This window comes from Erithacus rubecula (genome assembly GCF_903797595.1).
Source record: "Erithacus rubecula genome assembly, chromosome: 1".
NCBI classification, from domain to species: Eukaryota; Metazoa; Chordata; class Aves; order Passeriformes; family Muscicapidae; genus Erithacus; species Erithacus rubecula.
Window position 1 is genome coordinate 18,341,055 of NC_136658.1, and position 27,470 is coordinate 18,368,524.

Consider the following 27,470-nt stretch of genomic DNA (forward strand, 5'->3'; position numbering starts at 1 on the left):
GCTCCGGCCCCGCGGCCGTGCCGCAGCCTCTGCGCCCAAAAGGGGCAGGGGAAAGGAAAGCAGACACAAAACCCAACACAAACAACACCACCGTCCCTGCAATTTTTGAGCCGCCGCGGGTGAAGCCTGAGAGAGCAGGATGTGGCGAGGGGGGCCCGGGTGGCACCACCGCGGTCCCCGCCCGCAGCCCCAGAGAAGAGAGAAGACTCTGACGCGAACGATCGCAGCTCAAACGCTGCCTGGCCTGAAGGCGAACGGAGCAGAGAGCAGCAGAGGCGGCGTGGTGAACAGAAGGCTGTGGAAGGAGAGTCTGGCCCCAGACACGGCCCAGCACAGCAGAACCGGGCAAACGCCGCTGCACTGCAGCAGGACTTCAAGACGCGTGATGAGGGTGAGCACAGCCCGTGCTGAGCTTTGCACCCTGCACCAGCGCCTGGCCGCGCCGTGAACATGCGGAACAGCCGCACTTAGTTTTATCAACGCTTGTAAATGCAACATAAGTTTGGGAATGCCAAAACACTCACCTGCTAGCTGTTCTTTTTATGAGTACAGTTTAAGAGCTTGAGCTTATTTTTGCTGTGGAGGGGTTTTTTTACTTAAAAGTAGAAACAAGACAGAGCAGCTGAAATACTGCCTGGCCCTTAGAAACTGCCTGCTTTTGTCTTCTTCCCCCACCCCCATCAGCCACAGCTATTTTGAAAAAGTGATCTTACCTCTATTTTCCTCCTTTCTGCATCTTACAGTGGTTACCTAGTAGAGACACAAAGCAAAATCTCAACAGGCACCAGCTTATATTTCTATTATAGACTGTAGGTCAAGAATTGAAAGCCATCTGGCTATACAAGCAGAACACATTAAAAAGACAGTATTTTGAAAGACAATTGGTACTGTGTTTTTTTCCCCTCCCTCTCAATATACAAAGTCTATCAGTTCTATATATAAAGTTCTATAGCAGTCTCATTTCTTTTCACTTTTCCTTCATGAGCCATGCAGTGCACCAAATTCCCCTACAAACTCTGCAGCTCAAAGTGCAACCTAAGGCAAAGCTTGTGTGCCAAATGCCAAGCATTATCCCATCTCTTAATATATCTGGAATGATGTTGGGGTGGTGGTACAGAAGGTGACAACAGTGAGAAAAACTGTCACTTCTAAGGAAATAGGTACTGCTATGCTATCTTCTGCCACATTTTACGTTTCACCTCCCCTCAGAGATGGGAAGGGATCCTCACACTACTTCTCTCTACAAATCCTTCTGTTATAGTTAGTCTTGATGAAAGCCTAATAATGAATCAAATATGCCTTTCTAATCTCTAACATGGTAAGCCCTTTTACACAGAGGCCAGAAACCAATTACTCAATGTAGACCCGTGGTCTACAGAAAGCACCATGTAAAAGGCTGTTTGGTTTGAGTGCCAATGGCACTAGTGAGGTCTGTTCCACTTCATCACCATGCAACATTTAGATGTCATTAGTCCCAAAAGAAGCACAGCTTCAGCAGCTGTCACTGACCTTGTACCCCCTCTTGTTTATCACACCAGAAGTATTTGGCAAGTATTTTGAGATGAGTACAGAAAGTTCGATAATGAAAAAGAATCAGTTTTTCCTTATTTCTTTTTCCAGAATTACATGCAGTAAAATCAAATTATGCTGGGTCCTTGGCCCCATTTCCCTTCTCTCCCTCACCTGCAAAGAATAATCAATAATACACAGTATATTTGATAAGATATGTGGGGCTACTAAACACATTTTTGATTATAGGCAAGTGTTGAGGAATGTTTTGGTTTGCTTCCTGAGGCAAACTAAAACATGCTTCTGTGCTGAAGTATGGGCAGATTTAACAATGTATTGAGCAGTCTGCAAAGAGCAAAACCCACACTGTTCCCTTTCTGTAGACACCTTTGATCTGTCTCTTTTTGCTACATTACTCTTGTATCACTTCTCCAATCTTTTTTCCCTTCCACAGTCCTCTGGTTCTTGTCATTCTGCAGTCGTTAGAACAGCGAGTTTCACTCTCATCTTGTCCACAAGTTATGCATGTCCCCTGGTTTCACACATAGCAACAATAAAGTCTATTCGAATGTTGGAAAAAGTCTTTTGCTGACCAGGTGCCATCCAGATGGTTTTCACATTATCTAATGCTTGTAAAGGAATAATGGTTTTGCGAGAGGAATCCTCTTGCAGCTTCAAATCCTTTTCCAAAAGGTTACAGAGCAGCTTTCTTACAGGCACCATCAGCCTTTCCATGAACCCTCCTCAAGCAGCTGTGCTACATTCCCATGGGACAGAGGAAGGAACACAGTTTCCCAGTTCTTCCAGGTGGCTCTGCTCCCCTTTGGGACTAAGAGAAACTCTTCCTAGTCTCCCTTTCTGCTTCTCCACCAGACAATGGACATGGCCACAGCCACCTCAGCCACAGGCTTCCCAGAATAGATCCTGCAAGTTTAACACTGATACTGCTACACCAAAAGAAGCATCAAGCAGCTAGTAATATGAGAAAGCAGGTGAGAGAAAAGTAGCATACCTGTCCTACTAGGAAAAAAATAACTAGTTCATATGCTTAAAAAATTCAGTATCTGTGAGTAAAGCCAAAGAATCAGAAACTGACAGGAAAGCCAATCTGCTGTAAAACTATTGACCTTGGGAATGAGCAAGCTGCAATGAGGAGAGGACAAGTGCATGAACTCTGTCCTGGAGAGCTCAACAGCACAAGACAGCTGGAGAACCAGTCTTGAACACATGGCCTCCAACACCAAATGCATTTGCCCTAAACATCAGGTTGAAGGGTCTGTAGGAACTACTGATGAAAAGAAGGAAAGTGGATTCTGGTTGTAGAGTTTCTCAGTGTCTCCTGTTTCTCCCCAGATCCCACAAACTGTAAGGCATAAGCAGTGGTAAACTGCTCAGCACATCTCCCATGCACTTCCCACACCAGAAAACATGCTGCAAATGCTCAGGGGACTGGATAACTTCGGCTGGTGTAACAATTGATAGGAAGAGATTTCCCAAAGGCTGCTGCTTGAATGCAGTTTTGCACAATGCTAAGCAAACTATCCTGACTGCTAGACTGCTGCTCCTCACAGCAGTACATTGTCTGAGAATTGTTTAGGCTTTTCTTATGGTTTATTGCTTTCAGTCCAACATATGAACAATTTAAACACAATGTGTCAGATTTTATATTTTACAGAGCATCCTGTATGATCATGGGCTTCTCAATTTTCACAGTTTAAAGCATCTTGGAAGTCAGAGGCTGTGACTTGTTCGATTTGGGCATCCTGTGCACAATTTTCTGATATTCCTTCCCTTGGTGAATATCATCTTGCACATATCAGACAGTGCAGCTATACTGGTTTTGGATGGAATTTGGATGGAATAGAGGTAATTTTTTTCACAGTGGCTATGATAGGTCTGTGTTTGACTTATGCTGGAAACAGTATGATTTAAACAGCCCTATGTTAACTACAGCTGAGCAGTGCTTACAGAGCCAAGGGCTTTCCTGCCTCTCACACCACCCCACAAACAAGTGGGTTGAGGTGTGCAGTAAGTCCTAGCATAGATAAGGATTCTTGCCAATTAAAAGTGACTATTTCCATTTGAACAAAATGGGCCCATCCACTAGCCATCCCTTCATTTTCCAAATATAGCCAAAGACTTTAACGTCTGATCTCATTACAAATATGAATAAAAGCCAGGGACAAGAGGGACTTTCAACCTGAGCTCTTCAAGTGCTATGGTTACTATACCTACAACACGTAGCATTTAAACTTAGTAGTACAGCTTTAAGGTCTCCACTCTAAAGAAAGACTGCTCTTCTCTTTTCAGACCTGAAGTGAAATTACTTTAGCTATGCCTATTTTTTACTTTTAAGTAGAGTCCTAGAATTAAGTAGAAGAGAGTATAAAGATCACCTAGTTCTAACTTCCTTGCCTCAGGGAGTGGCATTCCTGCCCACAGCAGGAAACCAGGCCAGATTGCTCAATGCCCCATCCAACCTGGCCTTGAACACTTCCAGGGATGGAAATCCATTTCTCTGGGCAACCTGTTCCAGTGCCTCACCACCCTCACAGTAAATACCTTCACAGCAGAGCAAGAGTTCCACTTAAAAATGTCTTTTCTTTGGTGTAATGAAGTAGAAACACATAGTAAGGAGTTAAAAATGTCCACCAACCTTCATGTGTTATGAGTGAAAACAAAGTGAGCTTTGTTGTTTCAGTTCTGTTATTGTTGCTTATTTTTTTTACCTTTCAGAGACCTGTGTTACAGTAAAAAATCACTTTAATGTATGTCTGAAATCAACTGTTTCTTTTTGTCAAAGCCTGAACTATGTTTAATTAGTCTTCATTTGTTTAAGAACAGAGAGCAGGTATCTGACCAAACCAAAAGAGGCAACACCACACATTACAATTGAGTTTCTCTTGATAACCCTTAAGTCTTAATTTTCTCTCTAGAAAATTCTGTATAGAATACTGCCACTTCTTTTAATTTAAACACGGCAGGTAATTAAAAACACAAAAGAGGGCCAGCAACAGAAACAAAGGCCTGCAAATAACAAAGACCAATTTCAGAGTCATTGGCAAACTCATTTCATGTACCCTACCTACTACACTCTTACTGTCCTAGGCACTGAACAGTGGCCATTAGATGTCTCAGCTGTACCAAGTAAAGAATGCCAGTGCTTACCTTGTCATCATTTGCTCTCTATTCCTGAGCTTCCCATGTCCAGAAGAACCCTCTAATTCTAAGACTATGACTACATACCTAAGAGTCAATATAAGGTACACCTTAAAATTTTCAATAAATGTACAAATCATTTATTTAAATTCAAAACTCAGAGATACAAACAAAATACATAAGAAATAATAAATCCAAAATATAAACACTTATAGAAAATATATGAACTGTACCAATTTAACCACCCATCATTCTTCACAGAAAACAGCAAGAAATAGAAAGACAAATCAATACCCAATTGGTTTTCTTTTCTCAAATTCTTTTCTAGAGGTAGAATACTCCTGTGAAAGTCTCAAAATATTTAATTCAGTAGAATTATGCTACAAATAAATTTGGCCCATATAGTTACAAATGTAATGAAGCCAGAAAAAAAGATTCTTACTGAGAGCTCTTGCATAATAAATTTGGCACGGCACTTTCCAAGAGATAAAGCACCTTTCCTGATAAGTACTGGTTTAGGTTTTTGCAAGAAAGGGATCCTGTGCTTTTTCCATTATTGAAAAAGAAAACATTTAAAAATAGAGAGAGTCCCGATGTTTTGGTAGGCATATAGAAAGCAAGTGTTTCTCAGTAACTTATCCTAGAAAGCCAATCTGGGGGGCAAAACAAACAAAAAAAAAACACTAAAAAAACAAAAAACCCCAAAAGTAACTATTAAAATAAGACACTTTGAAAGACTATAAATACTTGATGCGTACTTACTTGGGCGGCACAGTTCTCAAGGGGGAAAGTTAATACAAGAGGAGAGGAAAAAAAAGTGTCTTTTTCACTAGCAAGGGAACTGACGGGTTTTTACATTTTATTGTCATTCAGTCTCCCCTAACTGCTACAATTCTATCCTCTCGGGAAAAAGTGTATCTATGTGAGACACACTAGAACATCAAGTGCAGTAAAAATTACCCAGGTAATCTCAAAGGAACATATATTCCATTTTTGTTCATCAGATAACCTGCTACAAGTGGAAACAAAAATTGGACTTCTTCAGACAATATCTACAAATTCATAAAAAAAACAGGAACAGTTTGCAAGCTCAAATACAAACATTATTCAGAAAAAAACCCCAACTTTTTTATATAGAGACTGGTTGCTAAGTGCATTATTTAAACTGCTGCATGCAAATAGTAGAACCTATGGTTATTTAAAAAAACTATCAACAGCTGTTAGGCTTCTGCAATTTAGTTTAGCAAGGACTCTCAAGTATTTGCTGAAGGACATTTTTGGTTTAGAAACAGCAAAATAAAATTTGCAGTCTTAATGCCTTCTTGCTTTATGGTATGTAGAACCACTTGTCCCAGCCTTCAGAAAGAGGCAAAAGTAATTTCTGCCATAGACTAGCTGAAAATAGACTTTCATGTGCCAACTATCTCATTTGGGGTAAAACTACTTGTGTGGTGCAGTTTAAATAATCTGAGCTATATTTATCTGATTTTTCTGAAGCAAATTAAAGAAGCATTTTGACTGTACTCACGGCAGAGCTGACAACATTACCTGGCAAATAACCAAGTTCTCTCTCCCACTAACACTGGAGGATCAGCCCAGGAAAAAACACAAGAGATAAGCTTTTCTTCTACAAAGTACATTCTTCTGCTGAACATGAAGCCTTGCAAAAGGAAAGAATACAATATTAACACAGGAAAGTTTCAGATATATTTTAGGCCTCTCAATTCCTTTATGAAACTTCCATCACTTCCAAAAGAAAATTGTGCATCTCTATCCAGTTAAAAGAATACTATATATCTAGATTAATGAAATTTACTTAAACAAAGATAAGTAAATGCAAAGCCATATATTAAACTATGATACTTCCACATCATGATTCCTTGAGAGCTCAACACAGGGCTGAAAGAAGACAATTTTAAGTACACATCCAGTTTTATTCCTTATTTCTCCATTGTATCCCTCATTATGTCTTTCCCTGTATCTATTTTAATGGTCAGGATGAAAATATTTTCTCTATATACAAACTAATTACATTTAACCCTGTAAAAACTAATCCAAAACTTCACCATTCTTTGATTTCTCTATATTTAGGCAACTCATCTTCTACACATGCAAGATACTTCTTAGAATATTAGAAAAAAAATTTCTAGTATTCACTGTTTCCCAAAAAAATTAAGATAAAACTGAATATTTGTTGGTACATGGTTCACTGTACCAGCATAAAATCATTTTTGGATATACAGGTTACACATTAATAAGGACAGCAGCAGACCTCAGCATTAGTTAAATTAAGTTACCTTGTCTTTGTGCTTACAAGTCCCAATAACAAAGGAAATGTCAAAAACATCTAGGGCTTCCATGAAGCATTTACTTGCACCAAGTTTCCCCATCTGACAACTCTAAAATTAGTTGTTTCATTTCTAACTGCAGCAAAAGTGACAACCCAAAACAACAAAATACATATGCTCCCTCAGAGTCTCCAGTAAGTGGAACAGTGTTATCCAGGCAGTGATCTAGTTTCTCCCAGGTTTTGTGATAAAGCACTCTGCCATGAAAGAGAACTTACTGCAGTACACCTGACCACTGCCTCCACAGTGCAAGATCCAAAACTGTTCCAAAGACTGAAATAATTCCTCTTTCCATATCCAAAGAAAATATCTTTGAAGTTTGGGGGTTTTTATATAATATATTGACATTCAAAGAGCTAAGTCCTACGAACTGCAGATCGCAAGCATGGCAGATTTAAAGTCAAGTTCAGCACCTTCAGAGGACAAGGATATGATCCAGTGGACTACACACTGCTTTGCCCAGGTAATCAGATGTTGTGATACATTATGCACTTGCACATTTCAATACCCAAGCACAACTGTGCTCTAAGATCTAATTATAAATATGGTCATGCTACAAACGTGCTGTGACTACATTCAGTTAGGAAGACAGAACAGTTGTTCTGGGTTTTCTTTAATGCTCCCATATATGCACAGTCAAAGGTCAGCCTGACTGCAGTGACAAATCTTTGGAGAAGCTGGTGCCCTAAATCCTTTTTGGGGAAAAAAAGATGATGGCTACTCTATACAGAGAGGCAAGCTTTATTCTTCCAAGGTAAACTTCACCACTGGGAATATGGCTGGTACAAGTCCAATACACCATTTATGTTCTAAATACAGGATATTTTGAGGCCTCAAGCAGATACTGGCCTCATACCAAACTCCCAAGCAGTGGTAAATTTCAGCTTGGAACCTAAAGCAGACATGCAACCAAAGCTTTCAGAAAAACTAAATTATTTCACATGGCAACATGGCCATAAGAGCAATTTTAAGAGTGCTAGCTGGTTTTAGTGACACCATAGCACGAGAAGTTAACCTGTAGATCCAGAGAATTACAGCAAGCATGTGTCTTTGTAACTGAGAAGTAAACTACTGCAGCACTGGCCTTCCAGTACATGTTGCAAAATGCAGCATCAGCAAATGCAACTGACCCCTGTAAATCACATCAACTTTTATTTCACTAGTGTCCATCACAAATCACATGGCAAAACAGATTTCCCTTGTCCCTGTTGAAGTGCACTAAGATACCTGATTGTTTTCCATTAAAACACCTAACATAGCAATAGCTAGGTAAGATACAAACCCTGCTGCTTTCCCAGTGTTTAGGTGGAAATCATAGCCTAGGTATCTCAGCATATTTGCTAACAGGGAAGAAATACAACCTTTTATCCACATCTAAATAAAATGTCAAATACTAGACATCTAGGGAAAAAAAAAAACAAACCTAAAAAACCGAACAGAAATAGTTTTAAGTCATGGCATTTGATTTTAGTACTTATACCTGTAGATACAAGTAGATGAACTCACTAATGTCTTGAAAGCTATTGAAATCCAAATCCCACAAGGACATTATTATCCTTGTGGTGCAAAACATATGCCACCAAGTCTGCTGTGGTAACCCAGGAGGCAGTCTTGGAAATGATGTCCCCAAATCACATGCCCTTCTGAAATTCTTATTTAGTCCTGGCTGCTACTGGTTCCATTTTGAGTCTTACCTGAGAAGGCAGGGAAATTCAACCCCAGGGCAAACAAAGGCCAAGCCTTATTTGTTTGAAGCTCCCTGAGGTCTCTCTCCTGTAAGTCCTTGTTTCAGTGTGTATGTAAATGATCTAATTCCTCAACAACAGCTTCAAGTTATTTACAAAAATTTTCACTGACCCGGACACTGGTTTTCTGGAATGCATCTTTGATACACTGACCAAGTTACTCTTATTAAAGTCAAAAGAATTCTGGAAAGCAACTTTTCATCTTTCTCAGCAGGCTGTATGCTGCCTATGACAGGATATACTGCCTGTATCGACTCCATTTCTTCCCATATTGCTTGCTTCTCTTTACAAAATAAGAACACAATCTTTCTTTGCAGGAAAAAACCCAAAAAAATACACACTAACACATCCACCAAAGTGAATTTACAGCAACCATTACTACCACGACCATCCACCCCCCCAATCTTCAGAAGTAATTTAATGGAGGCCAGTTATTAGAATACCAGTTTTATGTTTGAAAATAAAGTGCATAACGATTGTCACTGAGAACTTTGCTGATATCAGGTTAGCATAGTTAGCATCAATCCTCAGCAACATCAATAAAACAGTAATTACAACATAAATTTTATGAATGAGTCAAAGTCTGAAACAGCACACAAAAAAAAAAAAAAATCAAAGTTTTGTATAAACAGGAAAAAGAAAGAGAAAGTGAAATGGAATCCCTAGTCCTTTGTGGAAATGATCCTATTATACAGCTATCCCAACATGCAGCATCTGAAACGAAGAATCATGATCTGTTTGCTTCTTTTCTATTATTTCTGAATTCAGTTTGTAGCTTTCTGGCGATGTCTGACAGATTTCACCTCGGACAGGGGAAGATGTGTCTTGAGGGAGCTCTACAGAGACAGTGTCAGAGGAAGAATCTTGGCTTTCTGCAGACACAGCCATTTGTAGGCAGCTGTTCTCCATTTCCTCATTGCAATCTGTGTCTTCATCAGCCTCTTCCAGCTGCTGAACAGATTTTAAATACTGTTGTATCAGTCCGTTGTCCTGCTCATTACTAGAGCTCTCTTTACTTTGCCCACACTCCCCAGGGCCATCCTCTACATCAGAAGAACATGCTAAAACAAAACTGCCACATTGTTTGATGGTTTCCATTGAAAGGGAGCTCTCAGTTCCTTCAGCTAAGCTCTTTTCAGAGCTACACAGGTCACTGGCATGAGTCTGATCAGCCGCAGCGGAATGAAAGCCAGAATCCGGGAACTGCAACAAAGACTTGTCTTGAAGATCATCCTCACTAGCTGGAACTAACAAAGCAGAGCTAATGGCTGGTGGGGTTTCTTGCTCCACTGTGGATGACTGAATGGGTGGTTTGGATGAACATAAAGTACTGGCTGAAGGGATCCCAGCACCACTTAAATTCTGCATCACTGAAAGCTGCCATTGTTGAAGGGATTTAACCTGCAAAATATAATGAAAAATACATTATGAAATGCAGCGAAATGTATTTTGATTTCTAGAGGATTTCTTGTATTCAGCAGCCAAGCTCTACTATAAAATTCAAAACCAAGTGATAAACAAAAGTTTTCCTATATCTACTGGGAAATTTTGTTCTTCTCGTTGTGAAATCATGGCTTACCAACCTACATGCCAAACACTGACAGAGCACACAAGCTCCCAATTCAAGTACTTGAAGAAAAAGAAACCTGTTCTTAAAACCAGAAAGGATTCATCTGTTTTTATGAAAACAGCCCTATTTTTGGAAGAAATAATACACTTTATTAAAAGGTGTATTAATGACTTTCCTGCCTCAAAAACAAATTGTTCACAAGCAACACAGCTTAACATCATTTCATTTGCCATGGGCATTTATCAGTCACATCATTCTTCACCGTTCTGCTTATGTTTATTTAGCTTTTCTTGCATTTTGTCTTCCTTCTCACACCAGGTCACGATTTAGTCTTTAGCAATAAAACCAGCATTCTTACACTAATGTTCTGAAGATTATTTTTCCCCACAATATAAGTATGGCAGACAACACAGCAATAAAATTCTATTAAACTCAAACCATCATTGGAAAAACTGAACCATATTGACTGTCTCTTCAGGATCTACAGCAAGAAATAATGCAAATTCATATATAAGCAGACTGAAATTTGCGTTCCAAATTCATACTTAAGCAGAAAAAACAAGAGGACTAAAATTACTCACCTGGTTCCAAAGAAATTTGACAGCTTCCTCCTGTACAAGCCTCTGCATTTTATCTTCCTCTCTTTCTTTTCTTAGTCTGCAGGAACAGATCCAAAATTTATGCAGCTTAAATAAGCAACATTTGGGTAACAAGAGCAACAAGAACACATAAGAATGCCTACTTATATAACAGCACTTTTAAAAGATACAACAGAGCCTAACATTAAGAAATTACTGCAGTCTGGCTTGCCATAAATACCCAGCTGCTGACTTCAAGTTTCTTTTTCAGTCACATTTGAATTCTGCTTCCTTTTACTGCAGCACATTTGTTGGCTTGGCAATAATATGCCTTTTTGTAAAAAGAACCTGAGCTCTTATTTTTTCCTGCACAACTACAACCCCCCCACACACCAAATAGTACTTAATTATGCTTAATTATGCCATTGATATATGGATGGAGTATGATCTGTAAGAATTGGGAGTTTCCAGAGGTTCACTGAGCACTCAACTTGATTCTCAGAACTTTTTTCACCTGTGATAGTGAAGAAAAAGAGCCTGTAAAACTGACAGGTCCAGGCTGATCCAGAAAGATTAAGTAAATCCAGAATTCTTGTCTTAAAAGTTGAGCAACTTTGACCATGATCTTCTCCAAACATGGAGATTCACAGGATCAAAAATTAAAACAGAACCAGAGTCACATTTTAAAATTGTATCATACAAGGCAGAGGAAATTCTTCTTTTCACCAGCAACAGAAATATGACTTTTAATACAGACACTTGATTTCTAGACTCTGTAATTGCAAGGAGACAAGAAATAAAAAAAATCATACTCAGCAATTTCTGTTTTGAAATATGCAAGTCCTGCTAATGGAAGAATAGAAAAATGTGTTCTAACCCAATCCATTTATAAAAGGCACTTTGAGAGTATGAATAGCTATGTGCAAAACTGTGCTCACCTTACAGGAAGTGATCCTGTAATGTAATCAGTTTTATGTTTCTGATGTTCTGCTGTGAGTAGTTATATCAAGGCCCATCTGTACCTGTTCTGAAATACTCTGGAATGATGGTTATATTCATACAGACTTGAAAATACACAGCATGACCTCGACTTACTTTTCTACTTCAGCTGTTAAATAAATGATGTGCTCCTGCATTCTGTTGAGTCGAATTTCATTCCGCACTTCCTTGGCTTGAGGATGGTGGTTCCTTGTGTAAAATCCTCTCCAGGAAGCTTGAAGCTTGGTAGCTGCTTCAGTCATCCTTTGCAGTTCAGCTGCACCTTGATCAGCTGGTGCTGCACCTTGCACAGCCAGTGAACCAGACCTTTCTTCTGGCATCTGGTCAGGACAAAGAGTTTTTATTCCTGTTTCAGCCCCTAATGAGGTGCTGGGATGACTCTGCAAAACTTGGCCTTCAGAGGCCCCTAAAGAGCTGCCAGTCTTTGCAGCCAGGCCAGCTGTTACTGCATCAGGAGCAGGCACCTGTAGGACCTCTTTGATACTCTCTTGTGTTTCCACACCTGCTGCTCTATTAGGGTGCTCTCCTGTAATAGACAAAGTTTCTTGCTTATTAGTTGTTACCCTATTACTAACATCTCTCACACATTCAATCACTACATTGTTATCATTTTCTAGACCCAAATTGATTCCATCTGGCTTCAGGTCTGAAGCAGGAGACACTGGAGACAATCCTGAAGCAACTGGCATGAAAGTAGACTCTGAGGATAAAAGGCTGCTGTTTAGTTTGTCTTCATCTGTCTGTACATCTTCAAGGTGTAGCTCCTTGGGAAAGCTTCTTTCATGAAGAAAAGTGTTTTTTATTGCACAGGAACGATCACTGTTTGCAATTGGTCCAACCCAAGAATTCCTCTGGATGACAGGTTCTAGACAGGCAGAAAGTCACATTATAGTGTTAAGAGTATTGCAATAATACTAATAGTTAGTTTAATTCATAGAGATTCCCAAATTGGTTTTGACAGTTAGCATCTGGGTGGGTAAGATGATCTCACGTGTTAGAAATGGTATCAGGATAATACTTACTACAGTAACATCCAAACTTGGTAAATACTGGGTACAAGAAATTGCAAAAAAATGCACTTCCTTGGAAAATAAACTTTTATAAAATGAAAAAGTCAAAGTAGTAACTCTTTAGTTTGTTGGATTGGGTTTTTCACCTGTCTACTAGGATTTCAATTAAAAATAGACTGGATTTTTTTAAAAACAAAGTATAACTTCAATTGAAAAAAATCAAAGACAGATAAAATAAAACAATAACAGGGCCTTTTTCTGAAATTCCTTCCACAACGTATGGAAATGTGTTCAAAAGAATGTTCCAAAGAAAAATATTTATTTCCACAGGCTAGTCACAGGTGTAGATAAGCTACTTACCCTTTTCAAGAACCATCTGTGATGGCTGGGCCAGGCCACTGTGCTCATGAGCAACTGGCACTGTTTTGCTGGGAGCAGATGTAGGTGGTTCCTCATTTTGGTTTTCATGCATCAACTGCCTCTGGTGGAGCCTAAGTACAGAGTGCCAACAAAAGATTTCATGTTTCTTTTAAACTTTCTGTACAGAAAACATCTAAAAAACTAGGAACTATTTCAAAATAAACAAGTGATCATAACATTCTAAACAAGAGGCTGGTTATGCAGACTCCTATATGCACAAGACATGAACAGGACTATTCACAAAGCAGGGGATTGCAGTCTTTTCCTGCTCCCCTTCCTCCTGCCACGTTTTTTTTTTTTTTTTTTTTACAAGTTATGAAGAAAGAGAAAAAGCCCCACATGCAATTCTGACTATAGACTGAAAACCATGAGGTATTTGTACAAGCAAAAAAGGCATGCAGATATTTTAATGTCTGATGTTGTGTATATTGTATGTGTAGGTACAGAGGGGTTTGAGGAATGGTGGGAGTATCTTTTACATTTCAAAGTGATTGAATCAAGGAATAGATGCTTCTGTTATTTTCTGCCCAAAATCCAAGTACAAATCAACAAATATTGGCACAAAGAAAAAATCATCCTTTACAAACTCAGAACACACAAGTTAGCTTAGCTAAATTAGAAAATCAGCAGGCAGAGGATAAAGTGTCATATAAATCATATATGCATGTGCATATATACAGCTGAGGATTTGGGGAGATTGCTTTTTCTACTAGGGTTTTTTTCTTGTTTTTTTGGCTGTTGAGGGTTTTTTAAATTTTTAAAGAATTATATTTAGCAGATCAATTTCCTGAATTTTCCCCAGAAACGTGTGAATGTCAGAGCACTTAGCTAGAGATTCCAAGGTCAAGATGCCTTGACAGCAGCTTCTCCTTGAAAACAGCTACAACATTTCTATAATTTCCTCCTGGAGACCAATCTACACTTGCAAAGTGGGCAGGAACTCCTTCCAGATACTCCCAAGTTCACAGTCCTTCTGATGAGAAACCCTTCTGCTAAACAGAACACTTTTGTTGCTCAACTTTTTAACCACACTATGCTACTCAGCTCCTGGGAGCTGAACTTTCTGCTCTTTCTACAAGAAAAAGTTTGTCAATAGATCCTGGGGAATAGAACAACCTGCATTGCTTTGTTTTCTGGCTTCCAACCAAAATTAGTTCACCTTTACATGGACGAAAAACACACCACGATAATTCTACTCATCTATTTACACAGACCTTAGCAAAACAGCTGCTGATGGCAGAACCAGCAGGTTCTCCAGAGGCCTCTGCTGACAGACCTCAGATGCCTGATACAGATGGACAAATGTATCACTGGGAACAGTATCCCTCAAAGAACAAACTTAACTTTAAAACCAAGAAAGAAGATCCCAACAATAAAAAAAGCTGCTAAGGCACCAGTGTACCCCAACAGTCCTTTATTACAATTAGAACAAAAGCTAAGCTCCTTTTTGAAGTTTTCATCATTTTTTGGTGTGGCAAAAAAAATCCCAGTACATCGTTTGTTTATTTTAATCATAATTTTAACACAAATTATCTTCAGTGTCCTACAAAGTACAGACTGAAAAATAAAGAATTTTTTCACAAGATAGCCCAGAAAGCAGGAAAACACTCCTGCTGCTGCTGCCTTGTCTCTCATTGCCATCCAGGAGACATCCTGTACCTCCACGACACTTTGCATCTCCAGACGTCACTGTTACTTTGAAATACTTAAACTGAAATCTTACAACATCTAGCACATCAGATACATAATTATGTTCTCAATTATGTTCTCTGAGAAAGAAACTAAGTTCTCACCTTTGCTTACTCAGTATTTTTTCCAGTTTGGCATCCTCTTCAGTCTGGAGTCCACAAGCAGATACAAGAGGACAAACAGTAGCCAAGTACTGAACCAGCTGAACGTGCTGCCCAGGTCGATAGGACCTTCCTTTCCCTTGACTGTAGAGCCACTCTGCTTTCAAACTGTTAGGAAGGGAGGAAAAAGTTTAATAAATGGCACCTTTAATAAGCAGCATAGAAACAGTAACTCTGCTTTCATTACTGTTCTTTGAATGGGTACCCAAGAACTAATCTACAAATCTAGGCATAACTTGGAAAATGTGCAATGCCCAGGGGAACTGACAATCTCACTACCAAAATAATGGATAGTGTATTCATTCACTTAGGCATTGATAAAACAAAAAAAAACAAAAAAAACCCCAAACTAACAAAAACCACAAAACCCCACTTGTTCAAAACTGTGCAGCCTCTGCTTTGTGTACAGCCTTTGAAAACACATTTTATCAATGAACTTACCAGCAAAACTTTCACACAAACAGAGAAGTTCACAAAAACATGTAGAACAGACACAGAGGAAATATTGCTAAAAAGTATTTAACAGGTTTGTTTTTAAAATTAATTTCTGCCTGAGAATATTTAATATAATGCATCTACATGTAATAATACAGCTAATACAGAACATCCCATTAATCATTTAAAAAGTCTAGAATTCTAACAGGCAACTTTCCTGAAAAGTCATGGCATGTCATGATGAAACAGAAATAGAATTTGTTTACCTTTGACCAAAAAAGGAGTACCTTTTTATTTTAGCAACAGTGGAAAAAGGATATTAATGTCGTAGCATATGTTTATGCCCTGGACTGGAATGTGCTTATACTGGATAATACTTGTGCTTGGACTGTTTTGATGTCAAAAACTTTGTCATGCAGATATCCTAGTGATATAATGAGCACAGTGATACAGTAACAAGTGATTTGAGCAAAATATTTAAATTTTTGATAACATAAAAAAGCCAAATCTGGAAATGCACACACAAATCATGCTCTTTATGTAAGGGCACGTTTGAGCTTCCCTCAAGACAAGAGCTTTAACTCCTCCTGATTGTCACATTCCACAAAGTCAAAGGCTGTAAAGAAAAGGTACCAGACTAATGATGAATTGCTACCACAGTTTCACTTTGCAGAAGTGCTTTTGTAATTTGATATCCAAAGAAAAGCTTAACTTCATACTTTTATCTGATCAAACTAAGTAATAGTTCTAGTGTAACAAATGAAAAATTTAGTTAAAGTAATTTTAGCTCAGCTAAACTTCATGTAATAATTTTGGAGATTTAATAATACTATTATGTCACCTTTCTTTCTGAGAAATCACATATCCATCAAGAACTTTCAGGTTCAGACACCAGCTGGCAATATAAGGCCTGTAATCAAAGCCAGGGACAGAAGGTGTGGCCATCACACAAGGATTGTTCATAATTGACAGCTGTTCCAACCCACGAAGAGAGGCCAGGAAATAAACCTTTAGAAAACAAGATATATTTATTAATTTAACAAAACATTCCACATTTTGCCTAGCTACAGCTGGACAGCTCATGCCAAATAACAGAATGACATGCAAAAGTCACGTTAAATTTTTGAACATGAAGGACTACAAAGGACCTTCTACCAACTACTGCCACTTCCCATTAATTCTTCTGTAAGTGCTATCAATCCTTGGAAAGTATTACCTTCTCTTAAAATTTGGAAATGTAGCATTATGCATAGAAAGGTGTAGTAGTTCTGTGATTCCAGTTTATTACAACAGCTTTTGGATTTTGAAAACAAACAAAGGAAACAGAAAAAAAAAAGGCAAGCCAAAAACCTGGAGAAACCCTGTCCTGTTTTGAAGAGAAATTATTACCTAAAAAATTTTCTTCCAACATGAAATCCCAACCAAGAGTTTTGGCTTCTACTTATAATAAATCAAATAAACAAGATAAAGACAAAAGTCACAGGCAGATTATTTATCTTACACAGTGAAAATGGGTCAGTGGCAACAAGTGCAATTCAAACCTCTGTTCTAATCACAGCACGTGCAGAACCTCTCAGCAGCAGTTAATCAGCTCAGGTTTCATCTTTCAGACAACTACAAAAGGTTAGGTCTAAAAGTAACACCCTTGAATAATATAAAAGCCTAACAGAAAAAGAGAATTTCTTTCCAGTCTGAATTTTAAAATAAATCACCTAGCTTGTGCAGCTAATGCAAACAAGGTTATTACATATAAACAAACTATTAAAGTTAGGTTGTTTCAAAGAAGAGAGCACATTTTCAGTTACAACCTCAAAAAAATCGTTCAACTTCCTTCTTTCCGTCTACCTAAAGACAAGGTGATCTGTCTTCTATATCTTACCTCATTTAAGTCTCTGATTTCATTTTCTGCCAAAGATAAAACAGTCAAACTCTGAGGTAGGCAAACAGGGGCAGTGCGAAGTGAAGTTATAATATTTCCATGTAGCAACAGAGTCTGTAAAATAAAAACACAGCAATGAAATGAATGTTTGATCAAAACCCACAGGTTTCTTTTTCAGGCATCACATGACAAAAATACATGCAAATGAACTATAAGTAAGGTTTTTTTGGTCACAGATATCAAAAAATGCATTTGGAAACTTTTTCCTCTACAGTATGCATGCTGGAAGAGTTAACAGTATGCCTTAAGAGAACAAAGCTACAAAGAAGATATCACCATCATATCTTCATCAAAATCATTAGAGTGGCTATAGAAAAATCACTGCCTTGGCTACTGCAACTTGAATACAAGGAAGAGAATATTTACACACCTTCCTCTAGAAAATACAGTTAATAAATTAAAATGCTCTACGAGCTAGTGTTAAAGAGTAAATGTCTAAAGGCAGTAATTTTCAAAGTAAACTTGAATATATAATGCAATGAAAACAGAGATAGAATAACATCTACCTTCAGTGAGGTAAGCTTGGAGAGATCACCTAATTGAGCTATGTTATTGTCTGACAGATCAAGATGCTGAAGAGCCAGACAGGAATTTATTTGTTCAATGACCTACAAAAATAAAGAAATTAGTTACACTAATGCTTTTTTAGCTACTAAATAAAACCAGGTATCAATAATTATAAATTATTTTGACAGATTAAAAAACCCACTAGCTACGCAACACAAAATAAACACCATATTTTAATAAAGTTATATTTTAGGGATAACAAATCTTTTTCCTATTTTGGAGACTACTTCCTTACTTTCATTTCATTTTTATATCAAACCTTTTATTTTTTCCCTACACAACTCTACTTCAAAAGCTGCCCTCTTCTATTTCATATGCCAGTAGACACAAAACATTAACACTGTTGTTCCAATCAAAACATATTCACATTTCTTTGCAGCATTTTCCAAATTTCTATAACACAAGATTCTGGTAAATGCAACAGACTAAATACCTTACCTTAAGGTTATTTCCTGCCAAATTCAGCCATTCCAGGTGCACCAAATCTTTCAGTCCTTCCACATACCCAATACTATTATGAGGCAAGTTGAGCACTCGGAGCTTGGTCAGTTTTGCTACACCCATCATTCGCACCAAACGGTTGTTGGCTACAGAGAGCTGCAGACAGGCACACAAAAGAAACAGTTTTAACTATGCAAACAGAATAAGATCTTACTTCTAGCAGTTAAAAATCTACTCCAACAGATACTTGTTCAATCTGCGTATTTAATATTCAAGTAAACCACACAGACAAAAAACCCACAAGAGCCAGGAAATAAATTACTGATCAAAGAACTTGCTCCAGAAACTTAACAGGAAATTCTCCTAGCAATAACTAAATAAAGGAAAAAGAATGAGGAATTGTGTCACATGAAAATTAAGTTTAAATATCAGAATTGCCAATTCATTGTGCAAATTTTTGCCCTATTCCTGGTTTAAAATTGTACTTGCTGTCAATATGGAAGAGGACAAAACGTATTTCACACAATTCTCAAACAGGTCCTGTGTCAACAGGACGGTAGCCCACAAATTTTTTAAAAAGTAAATCCTGACTAGACATACACTTCAGTAACATGATCACCAAGCTGGCAAAGGTTTGTTGTAGCAACAAACTCCACCTCTGCCAACTCAGTGTAGCTGGTCTGTAGAAGTTATTCGGCAGCACAGAGCCCATCCAGAACTTTCAGTGATAATACACAGTTATTTTTAAGGTTACAAAGCTCATATACTAAAAAGCTAAGAAGTATCAAAATTTGAGTTAGCAGTGTTTTTTCCAAGTGTCCCTCCCCCATTAGGATTTATTTAGCTCATTGTTAGTTACTCAGGTAATTCAAAAAAAAGAGCCTCCTCCACTATCAACTGCAGACCTCCACTAAAAACAAAGCTTTCTACTTTAATCGGTTTAATCATTTATTTTCCTGTGAAGACAGTAACTGTGAGATTACTTCAATTACATAATAAGGCCTGAAGGCAGAAGGTACTGACATCATAGCACCATTATTTGATAATAATTTCAAATCAAGTAACACTGACCTGCATCAGATTCCTGCATTTCTCCAAGTGTTCCAATTTAATTAACTGATTTTTGTCCAGAATCAGAGTCTGAGTATCAGCATCACAGGGCAGGGCTGGACCCAGTTTTTGCAATCCTTGACCTGAGCAATTGACTACCAAGCCTGATAATAAAAAGGAGAAAAAACAACAACAAAAAAAAAGCATGGCAAAGTTTATATTGAGAACATGTACTGGAAAAGCAATGCAAGATAAAAAAATTGTTTTATAATACATGCAGATAATTTGGAAAAATGGCTTAACTTTCTTTCCTGTGTAAAACTTCAGAAAATTCCTTCAGCTCGAACACTTTAAGAGTAATTGATCCAGTTACTGGAAGATACACATACCAGACAATGTCCCAGTTAAGAAGCCTGGCAGGATTCTGAGAAAGTCACAACAGATCCTTTGAAGTGAGATGCAGCAAAATTCCAGTAGCTAAATTTAAAGGTGTGATCCTCAAAACCCCAAATTTAAACTTAAATTTTAAAATTACTCAGAGAATTCAAATTTTGAGCAGCTTGACGACTAACTATGTGTAAGCATTTTATCTAAACTAAGAAGCCATTCATGCAGCCACACTACAGTACTGGGGGCATTGGCAAGAACAAACTCTAAAAGGGTTAGCAAGCTGTTTACTTAATGCAATTCAAATGTTCCATGCAAAAAGGGTGACTGCATAACATCAAATGGCAAACATTTGCCATTCACAAGGACCTTGAACCACTGGGTACCCAAAGTGACACCTGATAATTATATACAATTAATTTACATTAAGCTTCTGCTGTGTATTTGATGTACAAACATCACTGTAGAGCTTGTTGTTCTTTTAACATCTGCTCAGTAAATAATGCTTCCTTTTTCAGCAACATATCCCAAATAGTGTTCTCACCTTAATATGCTGCACATATTAATATTACAGTTTACAGGTTTTTAAGGTTTAGCCATGCTATGGATGGAGGCAAACTTTTTTTTTTTTTTTGGTATTGTTTTGTCAGCTAGAGAACAGGCATTTCTAAAAAAGATGTCTGATGACATTATATTTCCATTGTTTTTTCAACTCTACAGTTGCCCCAAGAGCTTTGGAGAGCAGCATAACAGAGCCAGACACCATCATCCTGCCTTTACACATTCAGGGAGAAAGTATCACTTGCTTCTCCCTCAAGTAGTCACTTCTGCAACTGCTTGGTCACTTTAATTGAATGGAGATTTGCATCTGCTCATTCATCTAAGGGTTTGTCACAGAAATTCACAACTGGCCCCGCCAGCCTAGGAGAGAGGCAAGGACCCAAAGTATTGAATTGCAAGAGAAATCCATGAGGTGTCCCATTCAAACTGGGGCACTCAGAATGTGACTTAACACATGGTTCTCACAGATTTCCAGCATTCAAGTATAATGTGATCCAACTGCTACTTAATACACACAACCATTTGCAAAGAACCTGTATTTCTATGGCGACATCATCCACCCGCTTCTCTATTGAACTAGACATCCCTGCAGTCACACTGGCTATAATCACTTCTCCATGATGCTAGACAAAGGAAGGTTTTCACTGAGGTGTTAAACGAGCTGGAGTGCTGGCATTATCTCCCATGTCTGGGGTATCCTTTATGAGCAGGATTCAGAGGGCCCTCTCTCAACATCGTCTGTCCTTCTCACAAGCTTTGGTTTGCTTGCTTAAGCATGGCAGTTCAGTATATATTAATTATATACACACGTATAACTCCATGAAATTAATATGATTCCATCCTATAAAGACTTATTGATATAATACCTGGGAAACGAGATTTTCCCAATAGGCTTTCAGGACCCAGGAAAACATTCCAAAATTGCTTATTTCTCGTTTGGCAGGAAGCAAGGAGCTACGGCGCTGTCCAAGACCTCTCAGCCCTCCCCTCTAGTGCAAACGGGCCCTGTATCATTGAAAGCCTGGCCTATAAAGGTTCTGCAAGGCTGCAGCACGACGGGCAGCCGCTCGGTCCCGGCCGAGCCAGAGGCGCTGCTCAGGGCGGGCAGCGCTGCCGCGGGGCCTCAGGGGCCGGTGCGAGCGGGGCAGCGGAGCGGCCCCTCACCGAGAGCAGCCGGGCCCCCCGCGCCCCTCCGAGCGCCACAGCGCCGCTCGGGACGCGCGGCCCCCAGCACCGCGGCCCCGCCGGCACGCCGCACCTGCCCGGGGCCGCCCTTACCCGCTCCGGCCGCCTCGTCCCCCGCGCTGGCCGCGGCGCCGGCTGCCGCCATGCCCCGCGCTTGACAACACCGCCAGACAACCGAGCGCCAGGCGCCGATGGGCCGGGCCGCTCCGCCACGGCGGCGCCGCGCCCTTTATGCTGGGTAGCGCGGCGGGTGCCGCGTGCGGGGCCGGCTGGGGTATCCCGGCGGGTGAGCGCCCCGCGAATCCCCGCGGTGCGGCCAGGGCGGGGCGGGGCGGCGCTGCCCGGCCCGGCCCGGCCCTTCCCGCTCCGCTCCCGTCGGGCCCCGCCCGCCGTTCCCCACACGCCTTCCGGCGTTCTCTCCGCCTCTCCGGCCCCTCGCAGCCGCCGCCATCATGAAGTGAGCGCCCCGTCCGCCGCTATCCGCGCCCATCCGCCGCGGGGAGGCCGCCGCGGGGCCCCGGCCGCCTCTCCCGGCCACCCGCGCCCTCCCCTAACTCTTCTCTCCCGCGCAGGGTCGAGCTGTGCAGCTTCAGCGGGTACAAGATCTACCCGGGCCATGGCCGCCGCTACGCCCGCACTGACGGGAAGGTGAGGCCGGGCCGAGCCCCGCGGGCGGTGCGCGGGGAGCGGGGCCGCGCGTTTGGGCTTGTCCGGAGACTCCGGTAGTGTTGATGTGGTGTCTGCCCCAGTCGCTCGTATTGAGCCGTGTGAGAACAGCATCGGTGCGCAGGTGCCCTGCTGTAGCTTGGGGTTGGGTTTTAGAATGTAGTTTCCAAAGGGAGTCTTAGAGCAGCGGCTGTAAAGTACCAAAGTTATGTAGAAAATGCTGCTTAGACGTCCTGCATCAAATGCTAAGATTCGCTGGAGCCAAGAGGTGGTCTTCCAAAGTAATTGAGTAGAAATCTGTGAGGTGAAATAGGGTGGAAAGCCCTTTCAAGCTGTCATGTCATGCAGACAGCATTGTCCCTGCTTGCGAAAAGAGGACTTGGCGTTTGAGTATCCTACTACAGTCATCTTTCTCTACGGAATTCCCTGCAAAATGATCAGGAGATAGACTGGTTGAATCGTTGTGAGCACTCCTGGGAGTTAGGATGTACTTTAAATGAAATTACATAGTCAATAACAAACCAGCTTGCACATTCTGCGTGTTGTTTTAGACAAACAGGTTAGTGTCACTAGACAAGAAGGAATCATGTGGAGGATTTGGTCTCCCGGTGTTCCCTCGGACAAGTTTTGAGTCACTCCCACACCCAGGAAGTAGGTTGTTGCTTGAGGACAGACACTTGGAAAGTATGATGCTGGACACAGCTATTCATTCTGTGCCTGAAATATACAGCAGCATTGGATAGAAGTGGTAATCTGAACTTTTTTTCAGATAAATGAAGGTGCTTCGGAGTGCCTTGCAAGACATCAGTTTGACCAATGTAACAAAATGCAAATGTTTAGATTTCTTGGATTATCTTCTAAAATTTTTAATAGTTAGAGTTGTGTTTAAGAACTCCAAAAGCATCAATGTTGAAAAACACTGACTGAAAGAGTACTTAATGCAAACTGTGATAATGTCTTTCACAGAAAACATTTTGCCTTCCCAGGTTTTTCAGTTCTTGAATGCAAAATGTGAGTCTGCATTCCTTTCCAAGAGAAACCCTCGTCAGATCAACTGGACTGTTCTGTACAGGCGTAAGCACAAGAAGGGACAGTCAGTAAGTACATACCAGCTAATGGCACTGTAAGTTGGTGACCAAAGGGTGTGGTCACTGGTCTGTTAGAGGTCACTCAAGTGTGCCACTGTGCAGCAGAAGCATGACCCAAGTCACCAAGATGAAGACTGATTAATAATGGTGAAAATGTGAGTGCAGTTGCATGAGTTTATACACCACTTCAGCAAAAGCACTGTAAAGCATTGCTACTATATTGTAGCAGTTCTTTGAGGGACCACTCAGAGCCACAGTACACAGTTCAGTAGATCTTAATAATTGTAGGAATGGCATATGTCTTTAAAAGTTAGTTTTAGGGAAGGTGGGTAATTCTGTTTAATATTCAGACTTCCTAAAAGTCTGGTCTTGTAAACTTACTGAATGGTGACATCACAGGGAGCTGATTTTGGGGTTAGAGGGGCAGGGATGACACTCCTCATACACTCTCCTTGAAAACTTTGGGCTGTAACTTAGCACGAGGTCTTTTCCTATGTAGCTGTCATTGCATGAGAAGGATAAATCATGAAGGCATGTAGCATGAGGCATGCTACAGTGCTCTTGTTTAATCTTGCACAGCAGAGGAGTTTTGAGAAAGGCTTACATCAATGCAGTAAGTCAGTTTTCTTGCCAGTTTGGTTGAAGAAAGAAGGCTGATGCATGATGGTTTGTACTGCTGCCCAGCACCTGATCCACTTGAATAGGTATGGAGTGTCTTCCTTTCAGAAGACACCATCAAAGGTTTATCCTTCCCCCCTTTTTTCTTTTGGGAGTTACGGAGGGCTGAACTTCTGACATTCTTTCAAAATAATTTATTTCATACTTTGCTGTAGAAGTTTAGAAGATACAGGGGCTAACGTGTGTCTCCAACACCAATAGCTGGACAGCTGAGGAGCCAGCTAAGGATTGTTGGTAATAACATGCTGTGAAAAGTACAGGATGTGGCTGGAGAAGGGCAGCACTTCCCATATCCAACAGAAGGATCCTCTAAAGTGAGGAGTAAAATTCTACTTCAGCGTACAGTTTTACATAGCATCAATTCAAGTAGCAGCTTGTTTCTGTGATTGTCTTTAGCTGTGTATTTAATGTCTTGTATGCTCATTGTGTTTGCCCCCTGCCCTTTAGGAAGAGGTGCAGAAGAAGCGCACGCGCCGCGCTGTGAAGTTTCAGAGAGCCATCACTGGTGCCTCTCTAGCTGAGATCATGGCCAAGCGGAACCAGAAACCTGAAGTGCGAAAGGCTCAGAGGGAACAGGCTATTAGGTGAGGAGTCAGATCAGTGGAGCTATTCCAAGCTTTTCAAACTTATAGTACTTTTCCTACAAAAGCTTAAACCTCTAGGTGAGCTCTGATTTATAAGATTTTTGGTGGGGATTTTTTTTTTTTTTGCATTCAATCTGTGTATTTGTATGTAATACTGGGTAATCTTGGCAAGAAATAGTGGCAGCAGAGAAGGGTCCCTCCCTGCCCTTTCCCTTTGTATTTTGTCACTCACAGTTCTGCTGTCTCTGTAGAAATCCCCCCAGGGGATAATGAATATAGAGGAGAAATCTGCAGTAGTGCAGTCCATTCTTCATGGGAAGCTCTTACAGTGCTGAAACAAAGAAACGGTGAACGGAAGACACAGATAACTTTCTCCTTTTCTGTGAATTAACAGGGCTGCAAAGGAAGCCAAGAAGGCTAAGCAGGCAACCAAGAAAACAGCTGTTTCTGCTGCAAAGGTGAGGTGCAGTAGGCAAATAGAAATTATAAAATGGAATACACCATGTTGTAACACGACACACAATAGTCTGCTGTGGCAATTAATTGGAAATTCATCTCTGTTTTGAGGAAGTATTTTCATAACTTTTTGATGTGAAAGCTCCTTGACTGGACTTTTGTACTGCAGTTAAGCATACCCAAACAGTGGCACAGAATGAATCTTTTTTTACAGAATAAGTAAATATTACAGTAAAACAATTCTCTGATCTAATATCAGAGATAATTAATAGCTAAAAACTTGTCTGAATGTGATATCATCATTATCTAGGAAGTTGGTAACAATATATTGATGAATGCTACCATGTGTAATCACTTATGAATTAATAACCATATGTTGGCTTAGTGTTACGTGTGTAAATATCTGTTAACATGATCTCAATACAACAGACTGCAATTCTAGTTTGATCTGATTCCTGTCAAGAGTATATACAGGGACAGTTTAGGACTGCAGATAAATAGCTTCTTTTTGCTCATACTTCATTATTTCTCTACAGGCCCCTACGAAGGCAGCACCTAAGCAGAAGATTGTGAAACCAGTCAAGGTTTCTGCTCCCCGTGTTGGTGGAAAGCGCTAAATTGCCAAACTGTTGGTCATGCTGAATAAACATCTGATGGAATTCCATTACTTGTGCCATGGTCTGCTCTGCTGTGTGAGATATACTGAAGGGAATGAATCTGTGAGATAACCATGTCTAGGTTTTGCAGACTGAAAAGCATCTTCCTGCCATAAAACACTTTGTTTCTTAGACAATCTGTTCTATCAGCACACGTTTTTCCAGTCTTCATTGAGTGGCTCAGGTAGCAGGGTAGATAGAGCTGGTATTTGAGGGGTGTTCTTGCCTGCAGGACAGAACAGCACCTAAGTTTATTCTGCATCTATGACAAATAAGAGGTTTCTAAGCTCAGAGATACAAGCTAAAAGGGGGTGTGAAGCAATGCCATCTGTAAATCACGAAAATCCTGTGCTGTGGAAGGCCTGTAGCACGAATCAAATAAGGAAAGGTTAAGAAAAAGAGAATGAATGGATGGTTTCACAGACTGCATGGCTAAAGATTCAGATGCAACTTCTGGGTCATGGTGTTACAAAATGATGAATTACTGGAAGCTGTTGTGACAAAAAGGAAGCCTGTGAAGATTGAATGGGTTTCAAATGCAGCTGGTGTTATGCAGTTAAAGCTCATTTAGGTTCATATTTAACTTGCTGAAGGCAGATAGAGGTTGGTTCCCTTAGTAATTTCCCACCCTCCCACGGCTTAGAGGGATTGAAATTCCTCATGGGAATTCCTCTGCCTAAGTAACTGCACTGTGCAGACAGCATACCCAAACTTTGTCAGTTTTGCTGGACAGCAATAGCCTTGGCTAAACAATGTCTTGACTTAATAGAAAAAAAAAAAACAACAAAACAAACCTTTACTATTTTCTGGATCAGTTACTTTTCTATTGATACTTTGAGGGCTTGGTTTGTTACCTTACACCAGTCAAGAAGGTAGCTGTGCTTCAACTTCTGCAGTCCTGAACTTCAAAAACAATGGCTGTAATGGGCACTGTGGATTATGACTATACTTAACATCTTGTTTGGGTTTTAGTAAAATAGATATGGGTCTGGATGAAGGCTGCAACCCCTTTAAAAAGGTCTAGCTTGATTATATTATTGGAATTTACACCATTATCTTCAATTCTGCTTTTTGCTATTAAAAAAACAAACCCTAGCACTACTCATGTTACTCATGTTTAGAATGAATTCAAAGGCTTCTAAACTGGTTAACACATTTGAAAGTGAAGGAATGAGAAACGGGGAGGAAGAGAGGATGAAAAATTGCCTATAGTTAGTAGGGAAAGGAATTTTTAATAATTTAAAACTGAAGGCTGAAAACACCTGAAAATTACCTGTGCTAGTGGTGATTATAAAAATCACATCAGTGTCTTGTACACAGCACCTGATACCCCAAATGTGTCCTTGTGAATGTTTTCAGCTAAGCTGAAAATCAGGATGAGTTTCTACCATCTGCTTGAAATACACTTCACTAGAAACTGATTGGCAGATATGACTAGTTAATAAGTTAGTATTTGTTAATGCTTTGAAGTTTGCAGGCTTTGGCTGCCTGGTGTCACTGCAGTGGTGCACAGAAGTGCTTCACGATTATTCTTCCTTGATGTTTATTCCCGAGTTCTGGCTGATGTGGTAAGAAGTAAGGAATAACAG

General features: G+C 40.0%; 2 protein-coding genes across 3 annotated transcripts; one reads left to right on the plus strand and one right to left on the minus strand.

The window, feature by feature from the left end:
* Positions 1-4,785: 4,785 nt before the first annotated feature.
* Positions 4,786-22,107, minus strand: CEP97 (centrosomal protein 97). Of its 2 annotated transcripts, XM_079313915.1 has the most exons (11): positions 21,847-22,107; positions 19,642-19,784; positions 18,568-18,726; positions 18,069-18,170; positions 17,503-17,616; positions 16,465-16,631; positions 15,132-15,296; positions 13,279-13,409; positions 12,005-12,773; positions 10,913-10,988; positions 4,786-10,162 (listed from the first exon to the last, which is right to left on the minus strand). In XM_079313915.1, exons 1-11 carry the CDS (start codon positions 21,896-21,898, stop codon positions 9,449-9,451), a joined length of 2,592 nt encoding a protein of 863 aa, XP_079170041.1. In that variant the 5' UTR covers positions 21,899-22,107; the 3' UTR covers positions 4,786-9,448. The 2 variants fall into 2 exon arrangements, with proteins under 2 accessions (XP_079170041.1, XP_079170042.1); XM_079313916.1 differs by lacking the exon at positions 18,069-18,170 and having other exon boundaries at positions 21,847-22,074.
* Positions 22,108-22,120: 13 nt separating this feature from the next.
* On the plus strand, positions 22,121-25,889 carry RPL24 (ribosomal protein L24). The gene is made up of 6 exons (XM_079314697.1): positions 22,121-22,210; positions 22,326-22,401; positions 23,406-23,516; positions 24,633-24,769; positions 25,164-25,227; positions 25,762-25,889. The coding sequence occupies exons 1-6, from the start codon at positions 22,206-22,208 to the stop codon at positions 25,840-25,842; spliced, it is 474 nt and encodes a 157-aa protein (XP_079170823.1). The 5' UTR covers positions 22,121-22,205; the 3' UTR covers positions 25,843-25,889.
* Positions 25,890-27,470: the final 1,581 nt, after the last annotated feature.